At 39.2% G+C, this 25231-nt stretch overlaps 1 protein-coding gene across 3 annotated transcripts in view; it reads left to right on the top strand.

Annotated features, from left to right (window-relative positions):
* MYLK (myosin light chain kinase) overlaps positions 1-25231 on the top strand; it is a 196753-nt gene that overhangs the window by 85770 nt on the left and 85752 nt on the right. For all 3 annotated transcript variants that reach the window (XM_062498729.1, XM_062498730.1, XM_062498731.1), the window contains exons 7-11: positions 401-437; positions 2263-2822; positions 4448-4651; positions 5738-5872; positions 12370-12522. In XM_062498729.1, coding sequence (XP_062354713.1) covers positions 401-437; positions 2263-2822; positions 4448-4651; positions 5738-5872; positions 12370-12522 — 1089 coding nt within the window. The remainder of the gene's footprint in view (positions 1-400; positions 438-2262; positions 2823-4447; positions 4652-5737; positions 5873-12369; positions 12523-25231) is intronic.

Below are 25231 nucleotides of genomic sequence, written 5' to 3'. Positions count from 1 at the left end.
CTCAGGTGTAGGACTGGTTGATGGTTTGTCTTTCTCTACCTCTACAAACTCTGAGGAATTACCATAAGATTTGACAAGCTGCTTCCCAGTTTGAATCTCTTCCATACTACTTTCCCCCCAACACAGACCTTTTGAGGGTCCCTGAACCTTTAGTTCTGCAGGGTTGTGAGAATATGGTGCAGCAATGTCTCAAAATGGACCAAGACCTCTTTGTGTTTCATCTGAGCAGCTTCCTGTTGTCCATATCAATTTCAGATGTGGTGATAGTCAATCTTGACTTCAGTGTATTGAAAATTTGAAGAGTGAATGTTCTTAAGTATTTTTTGCTTAAAATCTTTCAAATTTTTGGAATTGTGCACAGGACTGTGTGTATAGTTTACCTGTTTCTTTTATATTTCAGGTCCAGATAAGACTGACACATACACTCAGCCGCCTTGGTATGTTTTTACTGGTGTACTTGCTTTGACTATTTAATTGCGGTGCATTGATTTTGACATTTACTGCACATGCTTTCTTCACAAAGTGATAAATTTTTGGGGGGTCAGTCTGTATTTGGAAGAAAATGTTTGCTTAGAATGAGATTCTCTCTTGCTGCCCAATTAGCTGTCCTGGTAGACTCATAGGAAACAGTTGGTGGAATTGGTGGAAACATTATGAAGTACAGAGTTCCGGTCTGGTTCAGGAAAGCAAAATTTTGAAAAAAAAACAGAGCTATGTGAGTAGAAATTGTGTGCTGTACCAGAGGGTCAAACTTCATTTTTGGAGTTAACAATGTGAGTGAACCTTGTCAGTACTGAGCTGGTTGTTCTTTCCTGTCATAAACTAAACATGGTATGGCCATGGTCTCTGCTGTAGTCTGAAAACACATACAAAAGTAGGGGTAAAATAAGAAGAAATAAAAAAATAATATTTAGGCCTTTATCAAGATTTTAAAAATTTAATTACCATAGTATTTTAAAATTATTTTTAAAATTACTTTTCTCATGAATGGAAAATGCAGGAATGAAAAATTCAAGGCTGTCTGTGTAAGACACTTTGGTGAAGGCCAGTTGCTTTCTAGTCATTGGGGTGTTTAACCTGTTTTCACATGCCCTGGAAGAGATTTCTAAATGGCATGTCCTAATTGCAAAGTGGAACTGAAAATGCTGTGCTATTCTGTTTTTCAGATCTGTGTGATTTTTAGGAACATACCTGAAAGTAAGTTTAGTGTAAATGATACTGTGCAGCATTGCAGACAGAACTCCCCATGCATATGGTTCTCCATAGTAGTTCTGTATCCTCCATAATTTATTAAAAAAAAGAAAAAGAAAATATTTTGTAAAATTAAAAAGTCTTACAGATGTAACTGCAAATCTCAAACAGTACATCAAACTCTGGCTGAAGAAAGTATCCCAGTATTTATCCCAAGTCTCCCTGATAGAATAAGTTAATGGCATCAAGTGTAGCAAAACAGCTGGGCTAGAAATTACTGCCCTTTTTTCAGATGTGTTCCACTTCTGCCTTGGAGTAATTTTGTGGAAGTGTGAGACACAGACACAGTGTCCTACAGGTAAAAGCTTAGGGATCAAGGCAGTCACCTTCACTGAAAGACACTTAGATTCAAGTCCCCACTTAGTCAGCTACTCTTGTGCCCCCAAAGTACTGAGAAGCAGATCCATCATAATTCTGAGAAACTCTTCCTAATAAATCCATAGCTGATATTGTTACATCCAGTCAAGCTTTTAATGTGCCAACACCCCTTCTTCTTCCCTTAGACTTTGGTCAAGTTTCTTATCAATCCTGTTTTGAAATTATCTGAATTACAAGACAACATAATTAGAAATAGTAAAATCACCTCACAATTTACATTTTCATTTCCCCTTAGGGTAGTATTTTATGTGACATTTTGAGCTATATTCTACATGACCTCAATTTATTAAACCATCAAATAGTGTTACATCATGGTCATTCAGATCTCGTGTAATTGCTTCCCATCTAAAGCAGTGCATGCAAGGTTAATGTTTTCCTCACAAAACATGTTAGAGCTTGAACAGTGGATTTATATCCAGAAATTCATGAGCTGACATAGTATCTTAGCCCTGATTTCATTTTATGATTTCACTTCACCTCTTTGACCCTTGATCTTCTTGATCTGTGTGAAAGAATCTAAAGGCTAATCAGTTCACCGTCTTGCTAAAGGCTTGTATATTTACATCATTACTGATAATAATAATGAGTCTTTATACAGTGTCATGCATCTCCAAACTTCTCATTTTCCTTCAGTGTGCCATCAAAACCAGCCACACTTGCCGTTAAAGCTGTTGAAAATTCAGAATTCAAACAGGCAACCAGCAATGGGATTGCTAAAGAGCTGAAATCCAGCAGCCCAGAACTCATGGTTGAAACCAAAGACAGGGTGCCAGCAAAGAAGGAGTCCTTTTACATCACCACAGAAACCAAAGAAAATAAGCAAGGACAGCACCAAGAAACCCACACAGAACATAAAGATGGAAAAAAGGGACCTCAGGTCTTGCAGAAAACTTCAAGCACCATCACACTTCAATCTGTCAAACTGCAACCAGAGCCAAAGGCAGAAACCCAGGCCACTTCCATCAGACAGGGTGAAAACAGGAAAATGGGTGTGCAGCTCCTGATGTCAGCTCAACAAACTCCACCTCTGCCAGGGCACATCAGTCCCAGGACCAGAGAAGCAGAAAACAGGTCTGGAGTCCAGGGGACTGTAATGGAGAAGAGAGAGCCCCTGGGAATTCCCCCTCAGTTTGAGATCCATCCCCAGAGCCTGGAAGTATCAGAAGGCCAGGAGATTAAATTCAAGAGCAAAGGTAAGGGGGTGAAAATTGTTGGAGCCCCTGGGTTTAGTCAGAAAAGTGTTCATTTGCTATGTGTAGAAGTGGAAAGCAATTCCTGCTTCTCTCAAGGTTGTTCTGCTCCTAAAGCCTTTTGGAGCAGAATTCAACACTGTTTCCACAGCACTTGGTGAAATTTTCAAATCGTCCTATGCCGTAGTGTCCATCTCCTCTCTCATCTGGGATTTCCCCAGATGCAACCAATGCTGCTTCTTCTAGGAGGTACTTTTAGGCCCTCTTATATGAGGATGCAAGAGGGAAAATGGATGATATGCTTTCCAGAACTGTAATTAGTGACACGGTCCTTGATTCAAAAAAAATCAGAGGAGAAAATATAATCATTCACTGCGTGTCCCTAGTGGCATCTATTTTTATGTCTCATATTTGGTCAGCCTGATCTGAGTGTTTCCTAACAGCTGAAATGATTAAGTGAGAATTAAAAGGGAGGTTTAGAGTTTGCTCTGCAGAATTTGAACAGGTTTTAACCTCCTAGAGGGATAATGAGAGTTGCATTTTGCTGAATCTGGATAGTAGATTTGGAATACTTCTCTCTTTTTTTCTTTTCTAATTGCAATTTTAGAAAATAATCTGGAAGCATTTCTCCGCTTTTTAAAAAATAACAATTATACTTTAAAGTGTTCACATAAATGAGGCAAAAAACCCCACACAACACCATGGTAATTTATTTCATTTCTTGATGAGTCTTGTCCCATGTGTACAGAACATAATTTCTATTATGAGTCCAGAGTATTTGGAGTGGAGAAAAGAGTCCAAAGATCTCAGCACATTTTGAACAGTTTATTTTGCAGGTGTATTACTAAAAACATAAATTGTTTTCTGTCAGAGTATCTCACACACTTTGCAAGTTTTAACTAATTCATGACCCTGTTTGGTAGGGAAATACTGTCCCTATCACAGAGAAACAAGGAGCTCATCCAGTTTCTATGAAGACAGTGAATGTCTTTTCATTTGGCTTTGGACCCAAAGCACAAACTCTTAGATGCAAGGCAAAGTGTCTGCAGGGAAATCACAGTGGGAAGTCCCTAATGCCCTTTAATAAGTAATCTGAGAAACTCTCCTGAGAATCCTCTCTGCCCAGGGTAACCAGGTTTGCTTTCACTGGCCCTGCTCCCTGCTCATGCAGCCTCATCTCTGGCAGGTCCAGGACTATACCAAGGAGGTCTTTGAATATCTCCAAGGTGGGGAAAGTCCACAGCCTCTCTGGGCAACCTGTGCCAGTACTGAGCAAAGAAAGGTTTGTGGTTGGACAGAATCTTCTCTGTTTCAGTTTCATTTCCATTTTTTCTGTGACTTCTAGAAGAACAGTTTTCAGCCAGAAGCTTTTTTTTTTTTTTTTCAGATATGGTGTTACATGTTAACAAGTATTTGTTATTTTAAGAGATAGACTGGCCACAAGTTTTAGATCAGAAATATCAAACTTTCTGACAACAATTTTGTGTATTACCCATTAAGGCTTATATAATTATGTATGTGTAAAGTGTACCTAATTTATATTAAATTAAATAATACTAAATAAATATATACTAAATAATAGTAATTATGAATACCTATTCATAAAATCCAAATGTCTGATTGTCTAGTTTCAGGGAAGCCAAAACCAGATGTGGAGTGGTTCAAAGAAGGCCGACCTATTAAAGCTGGAGAAGATGTCCAAATACATGAGGAAGATGGAATTCATTTCCTATGGATAAAGAAAGCCTGCTTGAGGGACAGTGGATCTTACAGCTGTACAGCTGTCAACCCCAAAGGCCAGACTTCCACCAGCTGGTTGTTAACTGTCAGAAGTAAGTTCTTGTGAGCCCATCTGCACTTGGGAAACTGGGACTGGGCTTTCTTAAGCTGTCAGAGAGTGGTTACCACAACTTTAATTTGACTTCTCAGTGCAAGTTAATTCTGATTCCTACCTCTGTGAATAATGCAGTGTGTGATAGCTGGCAAGCCACTTTCTGCATTAGTTGCCCTTCTGACATATTGTGTTTTTTGTTGTTTGTGTACCTAAAACCATCTCAATACATGTTTTGTATTCAGGGAGGCCCATTCTCTACTCACGTTTCCTATTAATGCTTGTATTTAATACAGCCTGTCAGTGGTTTTAGTGGTTTTGTTCTGCATTTAGTTTTTTTTTAAGTTGATTAGCATTTCTACACCCCAAATTTGAATTATTTTTTTTAAGTAGAAACCAATTCTGTGCAGTAAAGTGAATAAGAAGAAAAGGGAAGGAATCAGAATTGTGATTTGCTAAATTCAAGAGCATGTCCCAGTGACAATTTTTTTTTATATGCAGGCGGTGTCTTACTGGTCTGGTTGAAATTTTTGTTGTGTCTAGCAAATCCTGTCCTCAGTTCTCGTGTTTTGACCTGGTTTTAAGTTTTGTTCTGGATCGATGTTCGTATTAATGAAATTTTTCTCATTTGCTGTGCCTGAAGTTAAACCAGGATACCCAAGATAATTTATTTCTGTCTTATGAGAGACCTACAAGCTGCATCTTTAAGTCTCACAGTTTCTCACTGGGAGAGGGTCTGGGAAAGGCCAGACAAGAGGAGAAAATTATCCATCCTTTTCTCTGTGCTGAGCTCTCTGTTAATATGCTGCATACACTTCTAGTGATTGGCTGCAGATGGTGGATTCTGGCACAGAAAATCACCACCAAAAACAGAGCTTGAGGCCCAGCAATGCCTGCCTTGGAGATGAGAGACGAATCTCTTCTTAATACCAGTCCACTTCTCAAAATTATTTTTATCCCTCAATAAAACATTTCACCATGGTTAGCCCAGTCATGACATCTAAGCGTACTTAGAAAAAGGCTCTAAAGGGTGAAGCTAATTTTATCAGTACCAGTTAAAGGAGCTGTTTTCATTTTCGTTTTCAAGGGCCTAAAGTTGGAGAGGTTGCTCCTTGCTTTTCCAGCGTTTTGAAAGGATGTACTGTGAGCGAAGGACAAGACTTCGTGCTGCAGTGCTGCGTCGGAGGGGTCCCTGTGCCCCACATCACATGGCTACTCAATGGTAAGGAACCCCCTGCTCTGAAACACCTGCATGAACGCACTGACACCCCGAAGTGCTCTGAATCGCCCCAATACAACCCGCTGGGACACCTCAGGAAAACCCTTTACTCGAGCATCGAGAGCGCGGAAGGCGCTGTGAGCAGGGTCTGTGTTGCTGCAGTTCTGCAAAATGTCCAGCAGAGTGCGCTGGTGGCATGGTTGTGCCAGGTGAGTAACCTGAGCGGTGTCACACGGCTGTGCCCAGCTGAGTTACCTGGGCTGTGTCACACGGCTGTGCCCAGCTGAGTTACCTGGGCTCTGTCACATGGCTGTGCTCAGGTGAGTTACCTGGGCTGTGTCACACAGCTGTACCCACGTGAGTTACCTGGGCTGTGTCACACAGCTCTGCCAGCTAAGTTACCTGGGCTGTGTCACACAGGTGTGCTGCTGCTCTCCTGTGCTCAATCCTGTGCTGCCCCCTGCCTTTGGCAGAAGCTTCTGCTCCCAGCATAACGGGTTGGCATCATGGTCCTGAAAAGATAATAAGTTCCAAGCAATGTATCACAGAATATTCTGAGGTGGAAGGGACCCACAAGGTGCATCAAGTCCAACTCTCACATGAATAGCCCATACAAGGATCAAACTTGCAACCTTGGCATTATTAGCACCATGTTCAGATGAACTGTAAACTTTCTGGTTCAGCTTCTCTAGGTACCTCTCCCGATTTCTATTTAGTTTCCACTCCAAAGACTCTGAATCATTTAAGAGTTGTGCTGTAGGAATGTAAAACTTACCAGAATGCTATAACCTAAGCTACAGAAGGTATGTAGGAAGGGTCTACCAGCACATAGGAGAAGTCGTGAGGGAGCTTATATTCATATTTTGTTTTAACTCATTTTTTGGCTTGTCTTGAATTGCATCTGTTTTGCCCTAGAAAGCTTCTTGCACAGAAACTTAACAACAGGTTAATTTAATAGGAATAAAGAAGTACTACATCAAAAGTGCTTTGCTCATTTTGACCTATCAGGAATCACTTCTAGTATCCCAACAGACATAGCAAACAATCAACCCATTCCCCAAGATGAACAGTTCCAGCTATACAATGCAAACAACCTTAAGGTGGATATAGGAAAGCAAGTGATTCTTTAAACTTTATTCATTTTTCAATACATGTGTTTATGCTTTTCCCTCTGAGTGCAGTATTTCACTGTTTAAGGTAGGAAGGAGACCAATGTCTGATTCCACCCTTCCATCGACTGGACAGGTCATACATAATTGGTGTTAGCAGCTCTGTTCCCAAGATCTTGAAATCAAAGCTCTTCTGGTTGCTTTGCAACTAGAATATATTCCTTGAGATTCTAATGCTTGCCTAAAGCTGACTTTTAAAAAAGTAAAATATTTTTTACTTTTATCAGACTGTATAATCTCCTACCCTGTACTGATTACACAGCTGAACAGTCAAGTTTCCTTAACTTCCTCTTAATATCAGACTTAGACCCAAACATCAGTGTTTTGCTTAGATTCCAAATTATTTCAGTGATCCAGATACTACATGCTTCAGCTGACGATTCTTTCAGTTAAAAGCCATATCTGCAAAACACTAGAAAAATTTATTAAGCTTAACTCTTGATCACCTTCTTTACCCCTGAAGTGCAATTGATTTTCTTTTCAGACTCTCCCAGGCTATCTATCTTTGTGTGTGTGGTTACAAACAAAGAGTAGCATGCTTTGCCATAAAGATGTGTGCTCCAGGATTATTTTAAAATTAATTATTTTCACATGATCTCTGTTTTCCTTTAGCTATTCAGAGTAAAGGGGCTAACTGTAAAAGGTGGCAGGGCAAATGAGCAGTGACCTTGAGTTTGGTATGTTCCCACAGCCTGGACTGTTCCCCTTCCCAATAATTCCATGTCTAGAATAGAAAAGCCAGTGCTTTATTTACAACACAAAACATGTGAGTAAAGGTTCTGACACTCTCCCATTGGACATATTTTGTTTCTCTGTCTGAAGGCTGTGCTGAAGTTCCTCCTTTGCAGATGTGAGTAGGATCTGTTTGGCTGGGCAAGAATTGTCTTGGAGCTCAGGAGCAACTCTGAGTCAGTCATTTCATGTTCATATTCCGAGGTACCCCTGCTCCTAGTGCTCCCTTAGACATTGATTGATGTAGTTATACTCAGTTATCTTCACATACAGAGCCTCTTCCTGTCTCACAGGACTGACTTTGGGTTGATTTTCAAATGACTTACAGCTCATCAGACACAGATATATGGTCTCCATTTATGTAGCCATGTTCTAATCAGAACACTGTTGTCTCTCATCAGAGCATTGTCTCTGTTCTTGAAAAACAAAGCCTAGAGATAAATAAGCCACATGTTTCTGGGATGCACTGTGCCCCCCTGCCTCTTTTCAGGTCATTTATTTTATATTGATGTCTCTTCTCACTGAATTCATATGTCTGCCCCTGTTCAGGTATAATCATGTTTACATCGCCACCAAGCTTCTAACTGCAATTGGCTCAATATCACAGTGTGATACCCACCACAGTGTAGGTGGGTTTTTTTTACTTAGCTGGATTTCAAACCATTAAGGTTCTGTAAGTGAAGTCAGTGCATTAACTCTGCTCTTAAATCAAAAGGCAGTGTTGATTCTGCGTAGCAGAAGCACAAGAAACTCTCATAATAATAAAAATTGGACACATCATATATTACTCTGAAGACACAAGTGCAAGACTTTCATTCCAGGTTGCTGAAACATATCACTATAGTTTAATGCTTTTCTGTCTTGCATAGGATTGTGAGACATAACTGTTTATATACTATTTTGATACAAATGTGAAAGGATTATAAACAGTTGTTTAATGTTGATACTTCCACATACATTCCTAGGGTTATTATTTTACTTCAGAATCAAATTGGCTGTTGTGATATCCACTTGAATGCAAACATTTCCTTTCTGTCTACCACCTAGCTAGATATTACAAACTCCTCATATTTATATCCCTGATCAAATAAAGGAGAAAGTGGTGAAATATTACTCCAAGCAAACATAACAGTGCTTTTGGCAAAATGACATGGTGGGATCTTTCATCAACTGGCCACATGAAGAAAACAGTATATTCACAGTATATAATTGGAGGCAGGCAGACCAATTCTGTTTCAATAAAAGGTTTATTATCATCTGCTCTTCATGTCTGGAATATAAACCTTTTTATATTCTCAACTGAACTCTGCTAGGACAGAGGAAAAAGCAACATGCTGTGAGCAATCCCACTACTGTTCAAAATGCAGAACTTTTACAGAACTCCATAGAAATAAAAATCACATGGAACAGGAGGTGTAAAGTTCACTAGAAAATACAAAATGCGGATTGTCTTCCAAGCATGACAGTTATAACAAACCAGATTTAATTTGAGCACAATAGTGAGGAAATAATGTATATCTTGGTGAAATAATGAATGTGTAGACCAAGTTATCAATCATAAGAAACATAAACAGAAAGAAGGCTGCCTTGAGAAATAAAGAAGAAGAAAAAAAAAAAAAAAAAACAAAACAAAGGCAGCAGAACGTGCTCCCTTCCAGGCTGGCCATCCCTCAGTACTGAACAGGCTGCATGGTGTCCAGTCTGCCTTCCCAATCTCCAGGGAATCCACACCACCTGAGAACTGAAAGCCTTGCAACAAGTTCTTGTGCAATGTTACATCCAAGTACCACTTTAGATACCAAGAATATTTACCAGCTGTGACTACATACCAATTCAAAACATTTTCTAAGCATTAGACAGGTTGACCTCTACTTCAGGTCAAGTGAGACAAAAAAAAAATAGATGATGTATGCTCTGCATTGTCTGTAATTACTTCTTACCATCTGTAAGGACGAGTAGTTTTTCCATATTCATAGAGACTGCATGAATAAGAGCTACCTGACTGAACTATGAATTTCACCCAAGCTCTTATTCTTCTCTACAAATCTAACATTAAAGCTTTTTCCCCAACGTTTTCAAGACGGTTCTTTTCTTCTTTTGTTCTCCCTCTATGTTTTATTTAAGTTTCTTCCTGAATTTTCACTGATTTACTAGCAACTTCCCTGAAAGTAAAATTCTTGTGTTTTAGTTCTGGCCTCACCAAGGCCTTATAAAAAGCTTTTTGAATGTGCTCTCGGTGACAACACTTGTGTGTTTGAGTGTGTAACTCCAATTTACTTTATCTTTTTAAACTACTTTCTAGTTAACTTCTTTTTCAATTGCAGGAATAAGGAGTGAATTAGGTTTTTTTAAGTAACTTTTTATTCATATTGCTTTCTGTGTGGGCTTTCTTTCTCCCAAAGTTTAACTGAACCTCTTCCTTCTGAATTTAAGAACAATATGACCATGACTTTAGCATAACAATTCTCTGAGTAGTGTTTGGTTTTAGGATAGCTTTGTGTTTTGTGCAGAAAGCTTATAATAAATGGGCCAGGGGAAAATTTCCTTTCTTCAGGCATAACATGCCAGCAGAAAGGTATTTTTTGTTATTGTTCCTGCTGCCAAGCTGTCCTGGAGATTTGAGTGTTCTGCCTCTGCAGAGGGAACATTTCACTACTGGGAGAGTTGTTTTTATTACATCAAAATATAAGTACTGTGGAAGTAACTCAGAATCTTTCTGCAGGTTATTCCTAAGGGCTGATATACTTGTGTTCTTTTTTGGGGGTCTAATGAAAAGGCTGTGTCTGTAAGTGAATTCACCATTTTTTGAATAATGCTAAAAAATAGCCAGTTTTGTTGGGAGCTGAAGTGCTAAAGAGCCCTGGAAAAATTTGAGGACATGGTAAAGATGTTTTATCACATTTTGCTTTTCCATGCAGATCACTCGCCCTATTCATCTGGTTACTTACAACAAAAATGTAAAGGCATTTTTCTGCTTTCCATGATGCAGATTTTATCCCTTTTATGCAATGTTTCTGGTATGGTATCATAGTATCATTTGTCATCACTTAACAGTTTCAAAGTCAGGATGCCAAGCAAGGACCCTGTCAGTTTAGACATTCTATAGTTAGACTAGGAAAGCAGGCCAGCACCCCTTGTCCTCTAACAGAAGTCTTTGCTTGGGCTTTAGCTCTACCTGTACATATTTGAATGTAGTGCTATTCCCACATGCAGAAACACTGTGATTTGATGTAATAGCTCCAACAGTTTGTGTGTGATTGAGTGTAAATTAGCTCAGAGGTGCCAATAATAAGAATATGTGACCTGTGACAAAGGTTGAAGAGATTTTATTCTAAAATTCTTCTGGGTAGTTGATTAAATATTCACCCCAATTTTTCATGCAATAGGAAATTTGCTAACTTAACAGATGGCTTATAAGCAAAGGATGATGATCATCTACCACATGCAAGTACTGGATTGATGATTTTGGCATATGTTTATATTTCAGAATGAAACTCTGTATGCATATAGATAGTGCACAGGTAATAACTGCCTTCTGAGTTGGCTTCCTTCAAAAATCAGAGATGAGAGAAAAAATTGTCCCATCATTTAATTTGTCCTGCTCATAGTGCAGAACTGGTTCTTAAAAACCCCAGAGCTGTGTTCTTTAAAAATATTTTGGCAATGAAATAAATTTTGATCTTTTTTGACCACAAACTCCCAAGTGACAGACATCTTCAGATCAGTCCTGCACAATTTCTCTGCTGTTTCATCCTCTTCTCTTAGATGACCATCATTTCTATTTCCATCATGATGTTTATGCATAGGTATAAGGCTGTCTTAAGTATTGCAAACACTGGGAAAGCAACCAAAGATGAGTCAGTAATGGAAACTATTTAATACTGGGGAAAGAGGTTGTAGAAGCTTTTCAGAAAGGAAGGCTGAGACTTGTGGCAGTTCCTGGAACCACAAGACAACTTTAAGCCATCTATACTAATATTTAAGCATGTCAAACCAATTCAAGGAACCAGTTTCTTAAAATGAGCTTCTTTAATAGTCACATCACCACAGATGAGACTGCACCCTTCTGTTACTGGCCATACTGTAGTGTAGATTGACTGCTGCTGTGAATCAGCTTAATGGCTCCATTGGAGATTTTGCTGCAGATTTTAACTCTTGGAATGTCTTCCACAAAGTACCCCTTGGAGGACTTCAAGTGCTTCTCCATGCCCAACAGATTTTGCACATCTAGCTTTATCTGTATTTTATGTAGTTCCAGGAAAATTACAAGATGGAGACCATGTCTGAAGCAAGCATACATTTTTTGTCTTATCCCCCTCAAAGAGTAATCAAAAATAAACTTTTCTCCTTTTGCTGCTACTCAAGGTAGCACACAGTCAATCTGATGGTGAGCTTTATCTGACAACCATGTTGTGTTTTGTGCTTGGGATGCTGCTGGTTCTAGTCACTAGAGAGCAGTGGCTGTGCACAGAGTGGGATTTGGCTCTGCACTTTCATAGCCTGTCCTGGTGCTAGGCATCCAGGTTTCACTGAAAACTGAAGTTCTTTTGAAATTTATGGCTAAAATATTAAGTCAATTCTCTTAATTTCTATCTGCAGACCAGCCAATTCAATATGCCCATTCCACTTTTGAAGATGGAGTTGCAAAACTGACAGTCCAAGATGCCCTACCAGAAGATGATGGAATTTATACCTGTCTGGCTGAAAACAACATAGGACAGACATCTTGCAGTGCTCAGGTCACAGTCAAAGGTGAATATCTCTGACTAACGTAATTACTACAGTCATATAACATTTTTTAACAAAAATAACTTTGGATCCTTAACAGAAGTGGTTGTAAGTGGATTCCATGTTTTTTCCAAGGTTTTGTCAGCTGGTGCGCCTTGGAGGTGAGTGCGATTTAAGTGCTTAAGGACAGTGTAGTGTAAAGTAATAAGCATGTTTCAGCAAAAGGTGTTAGTGCTTTGACCTTTCCAAGGGCTTGGTGTACAGAGCAGTGAAGCTGTTCTGGAAAAGGTCTACCAGTGTAACAAAGGACTGGGACTGCTTAAAAAAAAAAAAAACTACAGTATCACCAATATCACCCATCAGAGAATCTTACAGGAAGAGGCAAATGCTACTTCTTTCTCCTGAAAGGCAGAGCAGAGAACAATGCCAGGGACTGCAGTTATGACAACAAAGACCAATATTCTTGTTCTGTTACCAGGATTTATCAGATATAATTCTGAACACACATCTACCAGCTAAAATGACTGTATAACTCTAAATAAGTGGAATTTTGGTAGTGAAAGTGCTAGAAGAACATTGTAGGAAGCATTCGAGGTGACCTCTTGTCTCAGAAATCTGACAAGAGCTGATTTGACAGTATTGCTTTGTTCATGAAAGCCATAATTCTGTATTAGAATCTCAACAAACACATTCTAAAAGACCAGAGTTCAAAATGAAGACAAGAGGGGACAGAATTCCATGGATAAATTCAACAGTGAGGTAGTATCCATCAATATAATGGTCTTTCTTCTTTCAGTCTCCCCTGGCATCAGTCTATACAGAGGTTTTTTTCATGGCCTGGAGATTATCCCCTCCTGCCTCTTTCTTCAATCCCCCATATTTCAGACTCTCCCTCCCTCTACAATCAAGCCTGTATTTGGTATTTTTCACCTGCAAATGATTTTTCCCAAAGGTATAATAGTTTATCACTGCCTGTCCAACAGACTGCTGAGTGACAACTGCCAAGGGAGCTATTCCTTTTGTTTATGATTAAATAATACCTGCCCAAAATTTGTACATTCACTTTGGTGAGAAATTTACTCTGACCCCTGGGAACCCAAGATTTGTCTCTATTTATCAGTGTTTTGGGGTATTTGTCTACACCTCTTCAGTGCTATGCCTGTCCCTATTCTGTCTGTATGATGAAGGTAAAATAAAAACAAAGTAATTCTGGTAAACCTATGAGTTAATTTATTGATCACCAAACTTAAAATACAGTCATTGCCTCTCCACCCACCCCTCCTGAATATTGGCAAGAAGCAAGAACACATCCATTTAAAATAAGCCTGAAATAATCTGTTCTCAAAGTTATAATTTATGATTTCTCTGAAGCATTTAATCTGTATTAGCTAAGGGCCAATGAAGAGTGGTCCACCTCAAGGGACCTGTTTTTGACCTGGGGTTTTCTGATCCTTGACTGGAACTCAGAAACCAAAGGGTCAGTCCCCTCTTACTGAGTGTTTCTGAGTTATTTTAGGGCTGGCAGGCAATGCTAACATGAGAGCAGTAGTAAGTGAGCCTTTCCCTGGGCTTGTGTGCTCTGCTGAGCTGTTTCAGGCCACGTAGTCACTGTTGCCCTGTGTTGGACTCCTCTTGCCCTCTGCACAGTCTGGGGCTAGAATTCTGCATTGCCACCACCATGGGGAGTTAGTTTCTCTCATCTGCATCCCATTTTCTAGGAGTCATGGAGTAGGGAGGGGGAAGAATAAGAGCGGAACTAAGAACATACATGACAGGCTTTAAAACTACAAGTTCAATATTTTTACAGTTTTAGCTATGCTCTCTTCTTCCTCCCTGAAACTCATTATGTCCCTGTTGCCATGAGGATTACAGTAACTTTCCCCAAAACTCAGATCAATGTGGATTTTTCTGCCAAAAAAATAGTACCAAATTTAAAATCTGATTTCCAGCTCTCTTGTCTGTTTGTGTATATTTTTTCCATCAGAACCTCTATCAAAAGCTTGTTGGCATTAGAGTTCTCTAAGTCTGTGAACTGTGCTACTAAGGCTTCTCTAAACGCTCGGCCTGTGCAAACAGATTACAACAGAAAATGGTTGTATGTGCAGAAAGGGAGAAAACTTCAAAAATCTTCTCCTGACCAAACACTGATTTTTGGAATAAAGTCTGTAAAATAGTTTCTGAATTGTAACCCATCTTTATCCAGGTCCCTTTTGTCTCTGACATGATTTAAGGATGTCAAGTTTCTTGCAATGCTCAGTTTGTTCATTCATTGTTAGAGAAATATTTTCCTTTTGTATGTGAGAAGTAATCCATATTTAATCTAAGAAGGAATGGATGTTCTTGGCGTATCATCAGTGTCAGACCATGTCAGAATCCAGCTTTTCCTTAACTTGCTTCTGTGGTCCTTGGACACATCTCTGTCTAGGTCTACATTTCACTTTCTTGCTTCTATTTTTGGCTTTGCTATTTTACTGTAGCAAGGATCTCATGAAGGGACATATCTACTCTAATCACTGGGGAAACTTTACCTGGAGTGAATAGCATGTCTTCACAGTGAAACTCAATTTCATTTTTCTAAATGAAAATCAGCTCACAGATAACTCAGAAAAGTTAGCAGCAAGGATAGTGAGTGTCAAACTGTTCAGTTCACATCTGAATTGCCTTAACCTGCTGGTAGGTTACAGGTGTTATCTAGCCACATACCATGTTTTCTAATGAACTTTTGTGCATTCTTTGCCTTTTTGGCTATCTATTACTTTGTTTTTGTGAAAGGAAATTATTGTAGGAAACACTTTAAAGGCCATTTACCCAATAAAGGGTAGTGTTTCAAGTCCAGTTAAATGCAAGTGGGATTTTTTCCAGTATTTTCAGCAAGATTTGCATTGGGCCCTGGATAATTAGCTAAGCTAATTGTGGCATAACTTTTCCTCTAATTCATCAGTCTCAGATTAATTTATGGTTATCTTTTTCTTCCTTATTATTAAGCAGGATTAATTCTGTCTAACACTGGGCAACCTCAGTATTACTCCTTTGTTTTGTATGGAAAATGGTGAAGGTACTTAGCTGTTTGTAGGAGGCTTTTGTCACTGTGTCAAAAGAAGTCCCATATTTCATATGGATGGGACTCATATAGAAATGCAATGGTCTTTAAAATTCAAATTCATCAGTCTCCTGCTGATTTAAAGTGAGAAATTACCATATTCAGATCACTTTTGATCTCTCTACTCAACTAAGTGATCTGAAGACTGAACAAATTGGGGTAGATCCATTATGTGGTCTGTGGAGAAAGTAAGTTAATTAAGATGAAGCTAATTTTGGCCTTGTAAAGGACTAAGTAGATGAGGCTGAACCCTGAGAGCAGTCTTCCCTCTGTCAGCAGTTTCTCAAAGCTGACACACAGGTAGAGATAAACTACAGAGACTGAGCAGTGTTCCCTGGAATAAACAGCTTAACAAATGACTTTACCACGAGAATTATTTCTAACTGAACCTCCCAGTGGGTGGGGTACACTGGGTAAATACTAGATCAATTGGCCTAGTGTATGAAAGCCTGAGGGGTAAGAAACAAGGTTCAGTGTTACTCAAACACTCAATTATAGATATTCCTGAAATTGTACCATTTTCTACTAAATGTAGAATTATTTTTTTTCTTATGCATTGTTTTCTACACACAAGAAAATCAAAATTTGAGAGGCTTTGGAGCTGATGCACATCTTATGTTTAAAGTTTTTAAACAACTCATGCATGACTGACTTGTTCTTTTTACTGTATGTGCGAGCTATTATATTTGTGTTCACATTTTCACATTTCATATTAAAATTTTCTTATTTTTCTATGATATGTAAATAAGCAGACAAGCCATTTTTAAATACACCAGGCATCCTACTTAAAAAACAAACCAACTAGCTCTTAACAGGGATATCCAGGGTACATTCAGGCCACCTGAAATATATGGTAATTCTATACTGATGGGGATTACAGATACTCAGGTTTATTTATGAATTTGTGAATCAGGTTATGAATAAATTATGAAGTTATTTATTATTAATTTATTAGTAATTTTATCAGGGTAGTTGAATATTGTAATCAGGTTTTTTATTAATAGGACCTGAGGTGAGGAAAATTTGTTTGACTCTGGATGTACATGTGTAGTGAGTTGGTGTTACTGTTTTGCTGAGGCTGTGACAATCAGACTATAAAAGCAAAACAGATGGAGATAATAACTGGTATAGTTGGAAGGTAAGGCCAGCTCCCAGGAGTGGTGACAGTTCTTCAAGTCTGCCTCATTCCTGAGATAAGCCTTCTGATATGTGGTTGTCTATCAGTTAACTAATCACTGACAAGGAGTTATAGGTCAGGTCCACCTGTGGAAAAAAAATGTGTCAAAGGGATATTTAATTACCTGACATTCATTCCAATACCTGAATGTGCTACATATTGTTATGAACTGCAGGGAAAATGGGGAGAGTGTGGGCTTTGGTGTGCCAAACCACATCAACACTGCACGTGGGAAGCTTCTTTTATTTTGCAAACAGACTCTGCATGTCAGAGGGTAGGTGGATGCCTGGTTCAGCTTTCTCTAGGTATGGTATCAAGCTAGAGCACTTGCTTTGGCTCCTAGGAGAATGTCTGCAGTAAATGACAAAATTACTGACCCACTGCACACTCCTTGAGACTTCTCCAGCCTCCCTGCACCAGGCAGCTGCATCACTGACTGTTTCTAAGATGGAGCACATGAGGTGTGGGCAGTGAGAGCAGCAGGGCAGGCTGGCAGCCACAGTGTTTCTGTGGGTTCTAATGCTCTGCAGCCACACATTTTGCTGATGCTTGTTTTCTGCACACTGCTGGTTTTTGTTTGTTTCTTTTTTAATACAGGCCTAATACTCTTTGTAAGCAAACACGATTCAGCAGGTAGTGCTGCTCCTGCTTATTGGCTCTTGACCTCATTTCTCTTTCCCTGCCAGCAGTGCATTTGCCTAGACTCAAATCTGTTCCCCTTGCTCCCCCACCACTTTCTGTTCGTGCCTTTTTTCCCAGGGCAGCCTCCCCAGCACAAGTGTCTATGTTGGGAAGCCTGTAGCCCTTCCAAGCCGATTACTGCAGTCATTCATTGATCACTGGCTGAGCAGATTAGAGCCACCTGAAAGCCTGTCACAGTCCCTGCTGTGCCCAGTTTATCAGAGCAGCAAAGGGAGATGCTTTCTGAAAAAACAGTTTGTTTTGTTCCTGTCACTATTCCATCTGGTGTGAGTGGGACTATAAAATATAACCAGGTGGAAGAAAATCTTTCAGGTAGGAATCTCTTCCTGCAGTCATGAGAGATGCTCTCTTCAGATTGTGGGCTGTTTCTCTTTCCATCTCAGAATGACCCTTCTTAGACATTAATCATTTAAAGAAGGTTATCACTGCAATAAGCAGCCTCTCTTTGAAGATTTCATGGAGAGACCACAGCTCTGTTTCTCTGAGATCCATATTTCTGCCAAAGGTAAGCAAAGAGCAGAGCTTGCCAACACTGATCAAATGCTGGTGACAACTTTTCAAAGTCACTGCTTATTTGAAAGCATTTTGCTTTATTTCAAGCATAACATAAATGACTATAGATGACTTTACAAAACATGCCAGTCTAGTCCTATTAAATGTCCAAAAGGCATTCCAGACCAGTAGCTGGGTTGGACCTGTGTAAGAATTGGTTTCAGAACACTAAGTGAAAGGGAGGGGGGTTTTGTTACTGTATTGAAAAGTCGTAGGTAAACTGTCATGAACATCAAAAAATCTCTGTTCCAAAGCTTTTAAGAGTATCCCAAAGATCTCAGTCCAGGACTCTGTATGGTTCATCCATAGCTAAATGATTCTAAGTTTGGGGTTTTGTTGTTTTTTTCTAAATTGCTTTCTTGCAGGACCTCTGGACCAACTGTGGAACAGAATGCCAGCTAGAAACCAAAACTGAAAGGCAGAAACAAAATGTGTGAAAGCTGTTAATGATAGAAGATGTGCCATCAATATAAAAAATGCATTCTAAAGACAGTTTCTTATTATAAATAGTTTCCAGGAAAAGGGGAACCAAATTTGGGTGAAAATGAGGGATGAATGCATGCAGAATTTAAATGTCAGAAATTACATTAACATTTCTTATGAATGAAATTAAAAGATGAGATGTTGACAGAAAAAAAAATTAAAAGACAAGAAATAAAATAGAAAAACTTACCCTTAAATCAGCTGTGACACATGATCAAATTAAATTATTATGTGCCAGAATGACAGAAACAGATGATTATTATAACAGTAGGGAACAGTCCTGCATTGGTCAAAGGGCAGACTGTTCCAGCTTGGATTGCCAAATTCTATAGTGTTCTAAGTTTCAGCTGAAAAGTGGAAGTCATCAAAATAATATAAAACCTGTTCACTGAATATATGCCTGTGTAATTTTGAAAGCAGGGCTGTGATATTAGCCCAAAAATGTTTTCAAGAGCAGCTGATGTGGATTAGCTAATGGGAAGTCAAACAGTCAGCCATCAAACTACCTCACAGGATTAGCTCAATTTTTAAAACTCTCCAGAAGTTGCCTAAGGGAAGCATCTACCATTCCTTTGCAGCAGAGGAATGGAAGAGAGGGTAGGAACCTTGTATAGTTGTAGTGCTACTGGAAGTGCTTCTCTGCAGCTTCATTTTAATGAAGGCTTGACTGTTGGCCCACATACACTGACTTTTTTTTTTTTCTTTTTCAGGGTAGTATCTTGGTTCAAGATATTGCTAATATAAATTAACCAAGAAGGGAAATCTGACACACAAGCAGTGCTCTACTAGAGCTACCTTATCTTTTATGGACTTAAATGCCAAACAGGTCTTGGTTTAGAATACTTTTCTGACACCAGCTTATACCCAGAAATACCATGTTGTTGTATTTTTTCTTTTTTTCCAATTTATATTAGTCTAACTTTAAATTTGACTTCAGATCTCTCAATTTGAGTCTTATTTGTCTTTGAGGGACTCCCTAACAGCATTCTTAGTACAGCATCCTTTTAGTTGCTCACCCAAGAGAGGAGCTGAACTGTTTTAATATTACCACAGAATAACTAATTTTGTTGCCAGTGTGGATTTGCCAGAGAAGGGAAAGGCTGAAGGGGCTGTAACTCTTTAGATCAGTGGTATCTTCAGGGACATATGTGCTTTATGTGACTGCCTGTTCTTACTGTGCTTCCATTGCATTTCAGCTCATGCACAGCTCAGTTTTTTCTCTAATGGATCTGGTATATCTATACATCATGACTCCGTGCAAAGAAATTAAAATCTACCTGGGTAGTCACACAAAAATTGAGACTATACCTGTGGAGGTGAAATCCTGCCTCAGTAGAATGCGTACTTTCACTGTGGAGCTGACCTGGCTTGATCTAGCATATATGAAGCACCTTTCCTGAAGTTCTCTATGTCAGACTGGCATCTAAAGCTGGGGAATTTGTTAGCAGTGGGAAGCTGAGCTGCCTTATAAATGTATTTGGTAGGTGTACAGGCTCTCAGGCCTTCCATGGTGTTGCTGTCTGTGTCAGTGACAAAAGAGCAATTACTTGATGTAAATAACTTGCAAACAGGGTAAGTCATTAATAAGGCAGACAGTTCTGAAGGCAAAAGCAAACACCACTTTGGCTGCAGAAGCTTCCAGTGAGACTGTCAGGGAGGAATTCAGTCTGCTGACTGCAAAGTGATCTGCTGTGAACCCAGACATCTATTTTGTGTCTGACCCCTGCACTCTTTATGGATCTTTCTCCTGAGGAGGGGAAGCAGAGAGGGAGGTAGGGAGGTGCAGTTCTCTTCTCTCTGGAATCTAGCAGTAAGACTCGTGGGATGGTTGAAAGCTGTGCCAGGAGATGTTCTGGCTGGACATTAGGAATCGTCTATTGAGGGGATGTTCAAACACTGGATCAGGCTTCTTAGAAGTCATCAATGCCCCAAGCCTGTCAGTGTTTAAGGGGTTTTTGGACAATGGCCCTAAAAACAGGCTTTAACTTCTGGTCTGCTCTGAACTGGTCAGGCAGCTGGACTAGATAATCCTTGTAGACCTTGTTCAGCTGAAATAGTCTATTCTCTTCTGGCTGTTCACCCACATCATGACTCTTACTGGTACAGCCTTTTGATAGTGGGGTGCTACCTCAGTCCCACAGAGTCACAGAACATACTGAGTTGGAAGGGACCCATCAGGATCATCGAACCCAGCTCCTGACCCTGCACAGGACACCCCAGGAATCTCACCGTGTTCCTGAGAGCCTCGTCCAAATGGCTCTTTACCTCAGACAGGTTTGGTGCTGTGATCACCTCCCTGGAGAGCCTGTTCCAGTGTTCCACTGGAACAGCTCTGTTTGCAGAACAAACTGAGTTGGCAAAAGAGGTCAAAATGCTGACCCGGTTAAAATGCTGACCCGGTTAAAACGCTGACCTAGATGTATCCCATGCAGAGGAAAGACCCTGGAAAGAAGGAACATACATGTAGCTGCAGGAGAGGGCTGGAAGCCTAGCCCAGAGTAAAATAAGGATTTCCAGACAAGATAAAGTGTAACTTGGTCTCCTTTGCATATTCCCAACCACCCTGACTGCTGCAGGTTTAGGGCATTGTCAGTCTTAAGTTAACAGTTCTGTGTAATGCAAGGGCAGCATACAGATTATAACTTGTCCCAGCTCTTAAATCTTACCTTCCATTTACAAAAAAACAGATTATAACTGCAAAAATAAGTGATGGGAGGTAAATATGTAAATAGCACTGCTAGTTAGAACACCTTGTTCTCATGACCTAAGTTTGCAAAATGGCATACTAACCTGAGATCTGTAATAAAGCAGAAATGTTACTAGATGTCTCAGGAATATAAAAGTCTGATACTTTTAATGCCATTATAAATCAAGTTTTGAATTTTTGAAAAACTCACAGAAAATGTTATGCCGAGGCCTGAGGCAAAGACACTTTACAGAAAGACAAATGTGTGTCTTCATAGCAATTTTCTGCCTTATAAAATCTCAGCTTTACAGTTGATAGCATTGTTAGCTTAACATTTGGTAATGGCTGGATTTGTTTACACCAAAAACATCTGTGTATGTGAAACTTTTTTCAAGCTTGAGGTCTGTGTGTGAACTTGAGTCTTGCTTTGAGAGGTTTTAGTGGAATCTGGTGCTTTTCTCTCTGAGCGCGCTCACACAGAGCTTTTTGAGTTAAGCATTCTCCTCAGCTCAGCTGAGTTATTAGCCTGTGAGCCAGAATGATCTTTAAACACCATAAATGGTAAATGTTGCCGAGGCAGCCCTTCCGCACAGCTTGGACCAGGCATTAGTTGGCAGTCAACCTCATAATGCTGGCAAACAGATCCCTCCAGTATAACTAAACCTCTTGTAAGACTAAACATTGTGAGTTTCTGCAGTGCTCTGAACAAAACGCAGCAAACTCTGTTCTTTGCGTGTCCTTGTCTTGTGACCAATTGGTACCCTGGCCTTGGCTGCTGGGTTGCTGCACTGGAGTTGTGTGTAAATGCAGTGCTGCAGCTGACCCAGCCTGAGCCAGAGCCTGGAAAGACCAATCTCCAGGAGTTCCTTCCAAACTCAGTTATTGTGTGATTCTGTGCAGTGCTCAGCATGCTGAAGTCCTAATATTTCAACAGGAGATGTCAGCATTCTGCAGCTTCAGTACTTCAGGGTAGGCAAATGAACAAGAAAATTTCCTAGACTAGATGATATCCATAAAATGTTAACTGGTTTGATTATAGGCCAGGTAAAACCCAGGTCCAGTCTTTGGAAACTTACTTAAAGTTTATTTACTCATGGATATTCTTCTTCAATTTCAGCAGCAAATCTGGGAAAGGGAATGGCACAGTGCAATTATTGATTCTCTTTTTCCTTCTTTTCAAGGATATAGATTTATCCATGTCTTTTAACTTAGAATATAGATAGTTGGTTGCATAATTGCAATTAAACAGGTACAGTTGTATTGTGCAATTGACTTGTACTCGGTTAACTGTTTAGTGCAGCATGAATTTTCCCCTTTTCTGTTAGATATAGATCTTCAACTCAATAACACACCATTGCCTATCAATATAAATATGTTCACAAACATGTTCAAGCTCTAAGTCTTGACCCAGGTCAAGGTTTTAAAAAATTCAAGTTTATTTTGGTTTAGACCCACAGCTAACATTATGACTTCTCTTGCAACAACTTCCAGTCTGAATATATGCAGAGGTTAAATTTATGTAAAGACTTTTTAAAACCAGATTTAAAAAATTCAAATAAAAAGAAGACATTTTTATCACCTTATATTTCTAACAATATATTAATAAACACATTAATAAATAATCCAAGTTATGATATAGTCACTGTAGATAGTTTACACAATATTGATTACTGGAACACAGAATAAGAGATTAATACAAATAGTTTTACATCAAAGGTAATATATCTTTTCCCATTGCCATCCAAATATGTTGAGAATTATTATTTTTCCTAAGAAATTGAAAGAGTTTAAATTCTCCTTAATCGATATGGATTTAATGCAGTAAGAGGCTTTTTAAACATAGATTTGAGTGCTTATTAGAGTGTCTTTCTAATAAAAAATGAACCCTCAGGGATAAGGGAATGTGGTGGGAAAAGCCTATTTTCTTTTTGCTTTGTAGAAAATATATGTGGGTACATAAAGTACCACTTACACACTTTGCTTACTTTTTCTGGCCTCCCAGGCTGTGTTTCCCACTGAGCTGTGCATCTTATTACTTACAGTTTCCCAACATTCATGCACATTAAGGCCTGAGGAAAGGCAAAAAGACAGGGAACTTATAAGTGTTACAAGGATCATTGTGGTGGACTTTTAAATCTATCACCCTGTGTAACACCTTATCAAAAACCTGTTGAAATGACAGACAGATCACTGCCCACCAGAAAGGCTCCATCTAGGCTTGCACATTGCGCCAGACTGTGGCTCTGTGCAAAAAAACTGTTCTCTGTAAGATGCTTTTGAGAAAATCATAGCTCTCTTCCATATTGTCTTACACGATCTGTCCTGCATGAAACCAACAGCTGTGGTTATAAAATCGTGGCAGCTTTTGTAAGCTACAATGAGGTAAACTAGATCTGAAAGGTCTGAAAGGTCTGAAAATAAGTCATTGAAATGTACATGTGTTTTATCAAGCCCATCTATGGGAGCAGCAGGTAGGGCTCTCTGATGTCCCCCATGAACTGCCTTGGCATGATTCAGGAAGGGGGGGAATTGAGTGCACCAGCAGAAGCTGGTTGAGGAGGGGAAAGGGACAGAGAAAATTAACTGACAGGGAAATTTTTAGTGACTGTGTATTGACACTTACATTCTTCGTTTTCATTCTTAGAGGTGAACCTACTCCTACCGGAGAGCAATAAGAATTAAGAGTGATGAGGGAGCTATTAAATGGCTATAGGCGATTAGAGAGCATTAACACAATAGACAGAGATCAGATCTCCTCTTTTCACATCCAGTTGAACAAGCTTGAGGTTGCATAGATTCATAATGAAGTCATGCCCTTAGGCTAGTGTCAAAGAAAATTTTCCTTAGGTTCCAGATTTCCTTTCTGGTGCCAGATGTGCCATGTTTTTATTGTCCGTAGTTTTGGCAGCAGAAATACCCTGCAGTGTTACGAAAGAGGATGTTTCAGCCAGAAGCACAGTGACTTGCAGTATCTCAGCTGGGAGCTTTACTTCTGCCTTCTTCCTTTCCTTCTATCCTCCTGCTTTGGACCCTGAAACCAATGCTCCCTGAGAGCATATGGATTTTGATACTCAGGAGAGTTTATGTGGTCAAGGGGACTTCGGAGGAATGAGGGAAAGCAAGCCCTAATCCTGGCCACGATTTTCTGTGCAGTTTGCTTATTTGTGTCCAGTTTTCATATCTGCTTCCCTACTATTTTCCTGGTGCAAATAATGGATTTTGTTCCTGACATATGAAACTAGCACACACCTAATGTGGCCAGGGAATGTGAACTTCTATGGTTGTTGAACTTTTTGAAACCACCCTTTTGCAAACAGTTTCTTGGTTTTTGTGTGTAGTTTTCCTTTAAATATTTTGCTGTCAAAATAAAGCCAGGTGTTTTCAAAAGGAAGTAAAATCACACAGTATCTTTTCAACATAAATAGGAACAAGAGTTATTTGCTTAATCTTGAATGATCAGCATTCCATCTTTTCACTCCAAAATCAGTTTTATTCCTGCTTTTCCAAACCAGACCTGTAAGGCTAAAATTGAAGCCCTTAGGTATACTATATGTAGAGTACTGCTATTTCAACTTAAAATTGTGAAATGTTAAAGCATTTATCAGACAAACACTGAGTCACTGCATAGTGCTATCATAAATAAACAACTAAAAGTATTTACAAGCTTTGGAAGAATTTGAAAATAGTTAACATTCAGGCTTTGTAATTTGGCCTCTGCATGATTGTGCCAGTCCCTTCTGAGAAAATGAAATTATTTTAGACTAAATAACAGAATTAAAATGGACTGTGTTTTCCTGTGTAAAACATCTGTGAGAAACAAAAGTTGTCAGTGGATCATTTTAATTTTTTCTAAGTGTAGAAGTCCATAACATCAAATTTTAAGTAAAGGAAGAAAAATTACATTAAATGAGCCCTTATGGTTTCTTAATGAAAATTATTTATGGGCTAGAACTATAGCCTTTTTAATTATTGATGCTACATCAAGAAATATTTGATTATTTTTGTGATATTCTGATTGAATTGTTGGTACAAA

The sequence above is a fragment of the Cinclus cinclus genome, chromosome 9, assembly GCF_963662255.1.
Source record: "Cinclus cinclus chromosome 9, bCinCin1.1, whole genome shotgun sequence".
NCBI lineage: Eukaryota > Metazoa > Chordata > Aves > Passeriformes > Cinclidae > Cinclus > Cinclus cinclus.
The sequence above is the reverse complement of the archived record's forward strand: the minus strand, read 5'-3'. Positions and strand labels throughout refer to the sequence as shown.